This window comes from Mauremys mutica, chromosome 1 (assembly GCF_020497125.1).
Source record: "Mauremys mutica isolate MM-2020 ecotype Southern chromosome 1, ASM2049712v1, whole genome shotgun sequence".
Classification (NCBI taxonomy): Eukaryota; Metazoa; Chordata; order Testudines; family Geoemydidae; genus Mauremys; species Mauremys mutica.
In genome coordinates this window covers 213507877-213521407 of record NC_059072.1, presented here as the reverse complement: position 1 = coordinate 213521407, position 13531 = coordinate 213507877, and the positions used below count along the sequence as shown (strand labels likewise).

General features: G+C 46.5%; 1 protein-coding gene across 1 annotated transcript; it reads right to left on the bottom strand.

The window, feature by feature from the left end:
• Positions 1–1295: 1295 nt before the first annotated feature.
• Positions 1296–8363, bottom strand: LOC123344273 (zona pellucida sperm-binding protein 4-like). Its single transcript, XM_044980304.1, has 12 exons — positions 8141–8363; positions 7651–7772; positions 7469–7568; positions 6006–6161; positions 5368–5555; positions 5066–5163; positions 4506–4636; positions 3768–3957; positions 3541–3688; positions 2582–2660; positions 2081–2197; positions 1296–1513 (listed from the first exon to the last, which is right to left on the bottom strand). Exons 1-12 carry the CDS (start codon positions 8331–8333, stop codon positions 1368–1370), a joined length of 1668 nt encoding a protein of 555 aa, XP_044836239.1. The 5' UTR covers positions 8334–8363; the 3' UTR covers positions 1296–1367.
• Between the last annotated feature and the right edge of the window lie 5168 nt (positions 8364–13531).

Sequence of the window (13531 nt, the reverse complement as noted above, 5' to 3'; positions counted from 1 at the left end):
CTTACTCTGCTGTCAGGATATAAGCATGAGACTAATGAGACACTATTCCTCCCCCTCCCCATACAGTTCCAACCCGACTGCTGAATCATGGGGGTAGCACAGATAAAAAAAGTCCTTGGTTAAAATTAATTAATTCTAGTAACAACTAACACACACAAGCTAATTACCAATGTGCAAGAGCTAGGAAATGTACAGACAACTTTAATTCTTGAAACTTATTTAGGCCAGTTGAGTATATTTGTTATACTACTGTTGAACTGGATACGTTTTCCCTCCCCACCCATTTGTCATGGCACCAGCCTCCCCAACATCAACTATGATCCAGTAAAAACTATGTCTGGAGGTTAGTTAGCAGTTTCATTAACAGGCAGTAGGTTTGTGTGTGTAGTTTCTTCCTGCACTTAGCTTTGTAGTATTCTCATACCAACACCACACTTGTCTACTAGTGGAATGTTCGTTTTCACCCTTTGCTTGGCCTGTTCTGTTAGACTGAAGAGTGAGCTTGCTGACTCAAATGATCTTGTCTTAGACTTGTCAGTTGAATTTGTACTGACTGACTTTGTTCAAGCCCTCTCACAAGGGCCTGAGTGAGCATGACCAGAATGGCCCCCTACTACATTAGAGTTTAGTGTAAAAGATAGAGATGTTTCATGCTCCAAGAGCCAAAACTCACAACATTGTAGCTGGGTAGTCATAGGGGAATATTCTTTCCTACAATTTTATGCACCACACTGATCAGGTGTATCCAATGCCCCCAAGGCAGTTGAGATGCTAGGGTAACAAGTTCCTTCCTTGGAGATGGTGTTCAATGTTCTCTATTATACCATCCCACCAATGCACATACTAAGTGCTTTCAGAAAGATAAGAGGATCACATGCTTTTAACCAGAGGCCAGCTTTATGAATGGCAGGGCCCAATTCAAATACCTTGCAGTGGTCCAGGGGTTTGGTGGCACTGAAGAACCCCCAGCTGCTGAAGCCCCAGAGCGGACCCTGCCTGCCACTAGGTGAGTAAGAGAAATAAGATTATGACACCTAAAGCACAGAGCCCTCTTAGGTGCAGGGCCCAATTCTGGGGGAATTGCCTTCCAGCTCTTGCTGTCAAAAGCAGGGCTGGCTTTAAGCCATCAGTTCAAACTGAAGCTGAGCTGCATTAAGCAATTGCCACGAGATACCAACTATGATCAAACCAAGTCAGTCTATGCTAATGTTAGCAGAGTAGCAGCAATGGCACAAGTAGGGGGAAAATGAGTGAAAGTTTCCATAAACTGCTTATCCTTCCCACCAACTCTCAAACTTGCTTTCTGAGTCTTAGGAGGCTCCAGGGGTGGTCAGTGAACAAGAGAGCATAGGTCTCCATTGCTTTTTTTATTGAGAGATACTAGTTTTACAAGCTGCATTTCTCCTCCATCTCCACCATGCAGCAGCCAGGAGTGACATGAACAGAGCCCCCAGAAGAAGTGTTCCACTGGCCCAGGCTAGCATCCAGGATGATTTAGTGTTCAGAGGCAAGCCTGCCAGAAGAGAAGCCTGTTACTAGATATGCTCCCAACCTGCTCTGCTTAGGGTGGGGGTAGGAATCATGTGATCAGATATAGCCTCTTGCCCCCCAGCCTCTTACTCAAGAGACTCCCACCCTCAGCTGCTAGGAGAAATGTTGCCTCACTGATGCAACAACTGCTGTTTCAGATCTGACCAGAATACCCATAGGTTAGAGCCAATAATGGTGAGTCACAGTGCCAGAGTTTTTGCCCTGGCTCAGTGTCCATGTCCAGAGGCCACAAGTGTGGTGAAGGTCCCCTTGAGTTGACCTGTGTCCTACTGGACAACTCATAGAATAATCAGGGTTGGAAGGGACCTCAGGAGATCTAGTCCAACCCCCTGCTTAAAGCAGGACCAATCCCCAGACAGATTTTTGCCCCAGATCCCTAAATGGCCCCCTTCAAGGATTGAACTCACAGCCCTGGGTTTAGCAGGTCAATGCTCAAACCACTGAGCTATCCCTCCCCCAATCTTATTGATTGCCTCTGGACTTAGGGCATGTTTTAGACCTAGATCTACACCATGACTCAGGCACTTACCTAGTCTGTCCATGGCAGCTTCTCTCTTTGGCCTGTCCTGGAGGAGAATCACAGGTCCCCTGCTGGTGATGTGGGAAAGGCCATCCTGAAGGTGCTGCTCAGTGCTCCTTCTGCCCCCTGTAAGGCAAGCAAGAGGTTAGCTGTGAAGCCCACCATACTCACACCACAAAGTTTTCCTGTCAGGAGGGAATCCAAAGTTGCCTACTCTTGTCTTCATATCATAGCTAGGGCAATGCATTGCTCAGGGATTGAGTACGTCCTTTCCCATTTGGGAGCCAAATTCTTTCATAGATCAGCTCTTGTCATCCAGAGCCACTGACAGAGGAAGTTACTCAGTATCACAGGGGGTTTGTACCCAGACAAGACAGCTTCATGACAGGAACAGGTGAAATGGAGGACACTCCTACTTCCTCAGAACAGGTTTAGAGATACCCCATGCCTGCCAGGCACTGTTATCCCATCCTACAGGGAGAAGGGAGGCTGAAAAGCTAGGATACTCACTGGCCGCAGCTGGGCAGGTGGTGGTGCAGGATGCTAGCAGGGAGGGCTGGCACACTGAGGCACTGCAGTGTAGGTATACCTAGGAGAGAGGTGAAGTGGTTAGGGCCCTGCTGCCCCAAAGCCCCTTCTAAACTGCAAGCTCCATACAGGTTCAGTGACTGCCTTTGCATCCTTGTGTCACAATACCCTTAACTTCAGGGTATGAGAACATGCTCAAGCTGAGGAAGCCCTCTTCACAACCAAGTGCCTTGGTGATGGTCAGTGCATTTCAGGGTCACCTTGAGGCTCTGGAGTTACTCTCCCACCCTAGAGACTTGCTCTAGCATTCTCATCCTGCATGGATAAGTCAGTCCTGAACTCATTCAATGGAAGGGAGACAGTCTGTAAGAGACCAAACACTGGGAGTTGCAAGCTATAGAACAGTAGGACAAACAGGAACATCACAAGTAGAGCTGGCTCGGAGTCCCTCTCCCTCAGGATGTTCTCTCCCACACCACAATACAGATTAAGACTAACCTGAAGTGTTAGTCGTGCATCAGTTCAGCAATAAACTCCATTTTCCTATGGGGATGGATTGCCTCATGGGAGTTGTAGTTCTGATGCCCCCAGACTGGGCTCAGCTCCATGCTTGTATAGCACCTCCCCTCTGACCCCATGGCTTGGTTTCACCTGGGACTCCCTTGGAACACTGTGCCTGATATCTTAGATCAGAGCTACAGCCCTGTGCATTAAGAGTGGTTCTCCCCCGGCCCAATCTCCCAGCTGGGAGTCTGTCCCAGTGGGAAACCTTTCCTAGGAAGGTCAGATAGCCAGGTTTAACTGTCAGCAGCTAGAGAAGACCCAGTCTCCCATACATGTAGCAATGGTTGTAGAGCCCTTGACCCTCCCTGATGTGAGAGCCAGGAGGGGAAGCCAACACCCTGGATATGAAAGGGTCACTTATTGATTAGAAGTCATACTGGGCCTGTAAATGTCTGTTGGGAAGCAGAGTCCACAAAAGTGAAGGTGTGGATGATGAAGCGCTGGTAGTGAGATGGGAACTGCAGCCCTGTGGCAGCTCCCACAGGCACCAGCTGGGTTTGGTAGTTGTCTCCTGTGTATGGGCACCTAGGAATGAGGAAAACAGTACTTAAAAGGTGTCCGACACTCCCCAGCCCAGTGTGATCCTACACCCTCAGTCACTCACCCATCCACTAAGATCGGCCACTGTGGCTGCTGCTGAGGATTGGTACTGGGAGTGGTCCAGCACTGGTGGAGAACCAGAACCAGGTTTGGGTCAGTTCTCTGCAGGATCCGGACCTCCACATAGATGGGGTCACGCAGGACCTTCACCACAGGGTAGTCTCTGTCTGCATAGTAGGATCCATAACCCTGCTCTAGAATAAGCCAGATGGACAGAAGTCACTCCGAGTAATTAGAGAAGCTTAGTCCAACATGTGTTGCCTGCAGCCAGAGGCCCAACTTCTCCCTCCTACCCCTGCCACTGAGAAGTGTTTCCACTACTTTAATTCTGGGAGAAAAGAGAACCCTAGAGGAGTGGCAACCCTAATTCTGCGTTATAATTTGAGATTAATCTTGACTGTCATGTGATGAAACATCCAGGAATACATCCAAAGTCAGTAACCCTACCCAGAATACATTAGCAGAACTGCCTTCTTACTAGGCAGAGGAAATAAAGCTTCTCTGGACAGCAGGAAGCAATTTAAAACTCAATTAATCTGCATTATTGGCATGGAGTTATGGCTGTCATTGGACTAACAACCCAGTTACACTCAGTCTCATCTCCCACCCTCACCTCCCCAGACCCACTCCACACTGCATTTAGCCTCCCCTCCCATTAAGATAAGAGCTCAGGCATAGACCAAAATCCTGCACCAAGTAGTAAGAATGAAACCTGTCCAGGAGCTGAAAAAGAGTTAGCTACCTGTGGCAATGCGCAGCTCCAGTGTGAGGGGGCCAGGCTGGGACACAGCAGGGGGGGGTGGCAGGGTGAAGACTTGGATGCTCAGAGGAAGGAAGTTACCACTGGCAGAGTAGCTACAGCGGACATGCAGCCTGGTGTGGGGAGAGAAGCCATCAAGTCTGACAGCTAGTCAGGACCAGCCAGCAACTAGGTTCATTTAGTTTGCAGGGTGTAAATGGCACCAGTCAGACTGAAGAGTGAGCTTGTTGACTCAAACCATCTTGGAGGGAGAGGTCATGAAAGCTGTTGGGAACCCCTCCCACCCAGAAGGGGAAGGCTGCAACTGCTCAGTATTTAAGTCACCTCCTTGAGCCTCAGAAGGAGACAGGCCATGAAGCGAGCTAGGAGAATCCAGGCTCATGGGGGAGCCAGTCTGCAGCTCCCGGTAATTGCAACATAAGGGTTTGCTGGAGGAGTATCTGGTCTTGAACTTGACACTAGTATAATGATCTGAACAGGGCTAACTTGAGAAGCAGCTCTACAGATGCAGAGGGGTGATTAGAGTGAGCCTCTGAGGTTACCTGAAAGTGCTGTCCCGGGTGATTGATCCCAGACTCCAGGTTCTCACATCCTGGTCTGCCACCAGTTCATTTTCATACACACCCATGGCCCCATCCATCTGCAATGCAAGATGAGGCAGTGACCCCCTCTGCTCTGCCCCTTTCATAGTCAGGTTTGAGACACATTAGAAGCCAGAGAATTTCCTAGTAGGGTTTGGTATGGGATCAGTTTTAGGAAGGGACCTGCCAGTGCACCTGGTTCTTGACTTGCATAATCCTGCTGTTTGTCAAGTGACCCCCATCTTGGCCTCCCCAACCTTTACCTGAAAAGTGGTGCCACAGGCAGAGAGTGGAAACTGGAACAGGACAAAGGCATTGTTCTTCACCACAGGGACACAGCCAGCACTGCTCCCACTGGCCAGACGCACTGAGTCCAGGATCAGGGGTGGTAGAGTCACATCCTGAGAAACCACAATGGAGAGCTGGCCATCTGGAGTGCACTGTGCTGTCACTGGAAGTGACCAAGTGACAGGTAAGATAAGGCTGGGGAAGTCTCTCCCATCCTGGGGGGGCGGGGGGGAGAGAGACTTAGAACAGTGTTATTAGAATCCAATAGCTTGGCCTATATCTGGCCAGAAGCCCACTAGACTGCTCCAGGGGACCTTTGCTCAAAGGTACATTGACAATGAACTCTGTATTAGCCACTGCAGCTCCAACAGGGAATGTGGTGAGGATCCTGGACCATGAGTTTGGTTTATTACTATATATGGCAAAAAACAAACTCTTCATTCTTATGATGGGGGAATGTCAGTCTAATATCAGGCTTAAAAACTAACTAGCACAGCACAAGTTATGTCACAAGCCCTATTCAGCCTTCCATGCTAGGCTGGCCAGCCACTCCATGCCCCCCTCCTCAATGATTAGTCAACTGTATTGGCTAGTCATGTGCCTAAAAACTCACCTGTGTTGCCATAATAACAAGGCTTCAACCTATCAGTGGGATCATAGCAACAGCCTTGTTCTTCGCAGTCTACCTGTGTGATAGGCAGAGGCATGCATGACAGTCTGTCCTGGCTCTGGATGGCAGCACAGACACTGGGGCTTGGAACATCCAAGGCTGAAAGAGACAACTGGAAATTCACAAGGAGATCGGAGCAAGAGGGAAAGAAAAAAAAATATGGGTGGGGCAAGATGAGCCACTGAGCATATGCCCTCCAGCTGGGGCTCAGCCACTTGAGGGTTGCATTCTGGACAAGTTTACAGAGGCTGTTGAGTTGCTCAGAGGTAGCATGGTCCAGGGTGTTGAGCACCAGGCTAGGAGGGAGGCAGCCCCCATCCCCAAATTCTAATCCTAGCTCTGTCATAGATTTGTTGTGTAGCCTTGGGCAAGGTTCTCCCCCTGACAGTCTCCTCATCTGTGAAGTGGGAATAATGCTTAAAGTGGTCTACCTCAGAGGGATGTTGTGAGGATTCCTTTTACATAACACTTCAGACTAGTGAAAATGCAGTCATGTGGGTAGGTTTTATGCAGGACAGATGCATCCAGCTCAAAAATACTTTGAGAGGCTTGAGTCCAAGACCCAGTCTGCATAATTCTGGACTCAGATTACTACACTTGTGTAGGTTAACACAATGTTATGAGTTCTTTATAAATGGGACACCAATAAATTTGAGTTGGGGGAGGGAAGAGAAGAGACAGGTACTGGAGGCTCTTCTACAGCTTAGAACATGGATACTCAGACTGATGCTCAAGAGCTATAAGTGGCTTTGTTAATTAAGATCAGCCTTTTAGTATCACCCATTGCAACCGGTTATTAAACAATTGTAGTTGGTAAAATCTGGCTAGACATACACACCCCTTAAATTCAGCCACAGCTGTCTAGAGCAGAGCTCTAGTAAATACTTTCAACCCCCCTGGAGTTTATACCATGAGGGAGGAGGGAAGAAGGGAGGAGGAGAAAGATAAGCAGCTCCAGGAAATACTAAGAATTTAAGGCAAGTAAATGAAACAATGAATTCACACTATCAGGGCTCTTTTGGGTAATGTTGATTGCTAATTTGGCTTCTGAAGCGCTGAGGAGTGAGTATAACTGGCCTAGCACAATCCCTAGTCTATGACTGGGGTCTCCAGGTGCCAATACAAATATAATTAACTCCAGGCTCTGAGAAGTGCAGCCAACCAGAGGCTGGATGGGGATGCACCCTAGCAAAAGAGGATAAGCAAAAACTATGAGGATTGTGTGTCTCTCTCTCTCTCACTGGCCCCATAATTGCTACCTTGCCACAAGAAGGAACACAGATGGGCCTTCTCTGTCTAGGCCTCCCTTACTGTAACTGGAGGAGAACAGCCATCTTTAGGGAAAGCATTCACTCAACAGTAGTCAAACAGCCAAGGCTGTTTCACATCAGACACTAGACCCTTACCTGGCTGGGTAGTGTGGCATCTGAGCACCTTTTCACGGAAGTGCCTGTGTCCATCTGCATCTGTCCCTTCAACCCCAACCACCATCAGGTAATTGCCATTCTGTGGAAGAGAAAGCCACCGGAGTCAGGACTGTTAGAGCAGTATTACCAGAACCCTATGCAGGCACTTCAATGTCACTCACCCATTCATAGATGTAACAGCCATCATAGGCAGCATCAACTTTCCTGGAGCCATCTGGAGTCTGAGACACCCAAACCCCACAGGTAGAGTCATTCTGCAGAGTGTGAGACTGCCCAACAGTATCTAGGGAACCCCAGGAGGCAAGAACAAGGTGGTCAGTATACAGTACAGAGGAAGGGGGTAAAGAAGTTATTTAACTAGCTACTAATAGCTCTGCAACCCCTCCCCTTTAACTGCCTATAGGAGATGCATCTTGGAAGAGTAGCATACAGGCACCTAACCCTTAGAGACTATACCCCCCCACCCCAGTAGCACTGTTGTAAGCATAAGCAGTTACTCAGTTGCACTAGGGATGAGCTAACTATTAGACAAAGCTTTGCTATGAGGCCAGAGGAGCCAAAAGCAGAAATTCACTTCTGTTCCTTCTCAGTGTAGCCACAGCCTAGTAAGGGAAGACACTGCCAGGTTCTTACAGCCTTACCCTCACTTACCCCAAGCAGTCAGTTCATGGGACACCCTTCCATCCTTGCTTAGAGGTAGAGTGAACTGCAGGCTTTTCCAGCCACACACCAAGACACTAGAGTCCTCTAAAAGACCATCCCAAGTTCCCAAAGCCAAGGAACAATACAACACACACAAGAGCACAGCTCCCAAAGAGCACCCATTCTGCCCTACACCAACCATACTGATTTCCTAGTAGCAACCCATAAAGCACTTAGGCTTAACCTGGCACCTTTATACCCCAGAGGCAGCTATGATTGGGCAGAGCCCAGGTGAAAATTCCTGCTGTAACAGCTGAAACTAGTCTAGCCCCTTCCCTGAGTTCTAGTAACACCCTCCCAGAGCCAGCAGCTGGGAATGCTCAGACTCATCACAATCCTTTCCTCCTGCAGGCTTAACTTGTGGGGGTGGGATTGAACTGAGTGGCACCTCTCCGGAGAAAGCAGGAGATGTAGCTGTGTTCATGCCCTTCTCCTTATGAGTTTATTTTATTATTTTCTATTAGAACCCCAGGGAGGCTTCGAACCATTCTCCCTTCTTGGAGTTTGTTTCCTCCTGCTCCAAATTGTGTTGCTGAGTCTTGCCTTGCTGTGGAATCAGCCCACCCCTGCTCTGTGATTGGAGCAGCCCACACTGCTAGGTCTTCTGCCAGGCCAGTGCTGGACTTCATTCTCCAGGCCTGTCATGAGCACCAAGTTCCCCACAGAGCATGAAGTCTCCTCTGCGACAGATACAATTAGTCACTGCTTGGTTCACACCATGGTCTAGCAGCTGCTGGAACATGACTAGGTTACCTGGGCAAGAAGGATAGCTCAGTGGTTTGAGCATTAGCCTGCTAAACCCAGGGTTATAAGTTCAATCCTTGAGGAGGCCATTTAGGGATCTTGGGCCAAAAAAAAAGAAAGTTGGGGGAGGGGCCCTACTTTGAGCAGGGAGTTAGACTAGATGATTTCCTGAGGTCCTTCCAACCCTGATATTCTATGCTGCATATATGTGCAGCTGGAAAAGTCTGATCTGCTGTTGCTAAATCATAACAGAAGCATCTTGCATACCTGGCTACAGGAGAATGAGGCCTAGAGAACCCAGTTCTAGCAGAAACTGGCTTTAGTTAGTTTGCCCTATAACCTTCCACCCCAGGGGATCCCCTAGACTACCAGAGTCTATTAGGTTTATAGTGACATTAAGCTCACTTCTACCTCCTTTAAGCAAACATGGAACCCTCAAACTCCCTGAGGCCATACGGTGTGAGGGAGGGGTCACATGGAATATGTGATGGGTCTAGAACTCTTGTGTTTCTAATGTTCATTTAAAAATATTTAAAAACAGAAATGTCATCACGTGAGACCATACTGATCCCCACCTTTGGTCACTAGCAGTATTGGGATCCACAGCACAGTCCTCTACCACTGGAGCAACTGAAATCTCTAAGTAGCATTTAGGTGCCTAAATCCCTTTGTGGATCTAGCCCAGATAGATTCAGGTAAAAAGTATCCACTGATTATGAGTGCTCATGTTGAGATGATTTTTCAGAGTACTTAGCATTCTATAGCACTTAAGATATCCAAGCCCAGCTCCCATTGACTTCATTAGCAACTGTGAGTGCTCAGTTCAGCAAATCAGACCCCAGTGTCTCAAATCAGGCACCCAGTAAAATGAGAAACACACAGTTAGTGAGCACCTGTGAAAAGTCTGGTTTCAGTGACTTGCCCAGCATCACACAGGAACTCTGTGATAGAGGCAGTGATAGATTCTAATTCTGCAGTGGAGCATTCCACTCTCTGAACCTTTCTGTTTCTGCTATCCCCTGCCTTTTTCTCTACACACCTTCTAACTTCTGCACTAAATGAAGCAGGCATCCTACACACAACAGTCTCCTTCAGTACTCAGCCACATTCATCCCTAGAGCAGGTCCATCCTCAATAAGGCAGGGGTTCTGGGAAACAAAATAGTATGTGATTGTGTAATTAAGGACTGCATCATAATTCACATGTAGAAGATCGACAAATGAAGGTTGCACAGGCAACCTTAATTTGGGCATTTCCCAATCTGAGTGCTTGATTTTACAGCCTTAATAATGTTCTGTTAATGAAATTTGTGTGTGTGTAATACATTGTACAATTATATTTTCATTTCAATAGTCTGGGTTATTTTATTTTATTTTTTAAAAAAGGGTAATGTAATCATGTGTTACCATATTGCCATCTAGTGGTGAAAGTCCATAGGAAACAGTTACAGATTCCTGATTGACAAGATCTTTCTTCAGCCAATATCTGACATTTTATACAGACATGAGCTGGGACACTAAGAGTCAAAATGTTGCCCTTTTGAAGAAGAAAGTGAGTAAGAGAAAATCATTGTAGTATACCAGACCTACCTAAATTTGATTAATTTATACTAGATATTGGCCTTTAAGTAATCAACATTTCTCAGTTCAGAGCTGGGTGTGGTAAGAGTTTGCAGATCTGCAGATTTGAAACACATGATGAATATTCAGTCAAATAATTAGCCAAATCTAGGCCCGGACCTAATCATTTTTTTCTTGCAATCATCTTACTTCTACCATCCCATTACAGAACAGCTTTTAAGCCAGTTCATTGTGTGGAATCACAATGATCTGGCTAGCTAGGAATAATTATTAGAGGCATAAAACTTCATGTAATGGAATTGACAAACCAATGCTTAATCTGAAATATAATTCTTCAATAGATTGATTAGACTACACAACATCCCCAAATGTCAAAACAACAAATAGACCAAATATCATGTAACTCCTGTCCTGGACTCTCCATTCAGTTATGATCATACTCAGCAAACTAGGTTCCAAAAAAAAGCAGTATGATTTACATTATTTTGTGGCATATAGCATGCAGGTGAAGTGCATGCCACAACTGAAGATAACATGCCACGAATGAGAAGACTGTGTCACTCATGCCTTTCTCTGTACTGTGAACAATGTCACCTATCCCAGGGTTCTGCAATTGCCTCTCCTTCTGCTGTGTGTTATCTCCATTCTGCACTGTTCTCACACACATACTGTTCTGAAACAGTTCAATACAATAGCCGGCTTTCTAAACTTTACTGTTAACATCCAGTAATTAGTATTAGTTCCTAAGTGTGTTAAATTACACAGGGATAAAATAGTTACATGGTGAATATTATGAAATATTAAAGGGACACTGTCACCTTGACATTTAAAAACCAGTACTTTCAGGTATTACATCTGCTTTTGAGAACCCCCTGCCAAATCTGGGGGGGTTAAAATTGCATTTTCTTATCTACCTATGATACTTATTTGGCTCATGTAACCAACGTTTCTGAGTACTTCACCATCTCTTATGCATTTAGCTTCACAGCTCCCTACCCTGTGAGATAGGAAAGTACTATTATCCCCCTTTCCCAGATGGGGAATTGAAGTGCAGAGAGACTGAGGGTTTGGCTACACTTGCAGGTGTGCAGCGCTGGGAGTTAAAGCTGTCTTCATACAGCTGTGTCGGGAAAGCACTGGAGTGTGGCCACACTGACAGCTACCAGCGCTGCAGTGTGGCCACATTTGCAGCATTTGCAGTGGTGTTGGGAGTGGTGCATTATGGGCAGCTATCCCAGCATTCAAGTGGCTGCAACGTGCTTTTCAAAAGAGGGGGGTGGGGTGGAGTGTGACAGGGAGTGTGGGGGAGAGAGAGAGAGTGGATTTTTGGAGCCGACACTTGCAAATTCCTACCACTTCCCCCACACTCTTAAATGCAAATAGCCTTCAGACCAGATAAGCAGCTGCTCCGAGGGACTCCCTTCCCCTCCCCCCCTCCTCCCCGCCGTGCTGTTTCTCTCCTCAAGCAAACACTAGCTGTGGACATTCATCCCCCTGCCTGCCTCATTCACAGCAAACAAGAGCTGTGTTTGTTTTTTAGATAAGCAGCTCCGGGAGCCCCGAGTTCACAACAAAACAAAGAGAAGCATCATAACAAAACGAAGAGAGTTCTTTAGTTAAAAGCATTATGGGAAAATTCCGGAGGTCAGTTACAGCGTAGTAAGATTAATCACTGTTTACACTGGCACTCCAGCGCTGCAGCACCAGCGCTGCAATCGTTATTCCCCAGGCAGACGTGGAGTACAGCCAGTGCTGTAGCTAGGGAGATACAGCGCTGTATGTGCCTTGCAAGTGTGGACGGTGAGTGAGTTGCAGCGCTGTAAAGCCACCACCAGCGCTGCAACTCTCCAGTGTAGCCAAGCCCTAAGTAAAGTCACTCGGGAAGTCTCTGGCAGAGCAGGGAATTGAAACTGGTATCCTGCATCCCAAGCAAGCATCATTACAACTACGGCATATTTTATAACAGGTTTTTCTCTCCCCATTTCTGTGTGAAAGACCCATCCAAACAGTGGGAACCGCCTATTTAGGGAAAACAGTAAAATTGACTATATACAAAGTGCTGTTAGATCCACAAACGGAATAAAGATAATTTTTGTTCTTAATGATTTTAGTTGCAGAAGTTTTCAGCTTTACAGGTTGTTCATCCACTTTAGATGTTCTTTTATTTCTGAAAGATTTTACATGTAATGAAAAAACATAATGGGGAATACCACTAGTATTTGCCTATTGATACTTCCTTATATGTAGCTCTCATTCCACCTTAGAGTTGAGAGAGGATTTTACAATCAGTTACAGATTCATCTTGTTCACAGGGTAATGTGCAGAGAGCGTCTTTGGGACCCTGACTCAGCAAAGCACTTAGAACCTGATCCACAATGCATTGAAGCCAGTAGAAAGACTCTTCCTGACTTCAATGGGATCAGGCACTTAGAACATGCTTATCTTTAAACATGTTTAAATCTAATCCCAGACAGCAACACACTTAAGCATGTGCTTAAATCCTCTTGAAGTCAGATTTCAAAGTTAAGTGTTTTGTTGAATTGGGCTTGTGATGTACAACACCACCTTTGAGTGAAGCCATGTCCCTTTTGGGGAACTGCTGTTTCAGATATGAAAACTATGTGGACCTAATGATGCATACTTTGTCTAGGAGATTGGCAGTATTAAAGCAGATTGTGTTTTCTGTGTAGAGTCCCTTTGCATAGCTTTTCAACTGTTGAAAGCTGCTCAGCGGTTTTCAATGTTTCTCTTAGGGTATGTCTACACGTCAAGCTGGAAGTGTCATTTTAGCTCCAGGAGGCATACCCATGCTAGCTCTGATAGAACTAACGCACTAAAAACAGAAGTGTAGCTGCGGCAGTACAAGTATTGGGAGGCGCTAGCCCCTGAGTAGCTATGTAGTCTCAGACAGTACTTCTTCCACTCATGCTGCCACAGATACATTTAATTTTACTGAACTAGGCAAATCAGATCTAATGCAGGTATGTCTTCTTGAGCTGGGAATAACACCCCCAGC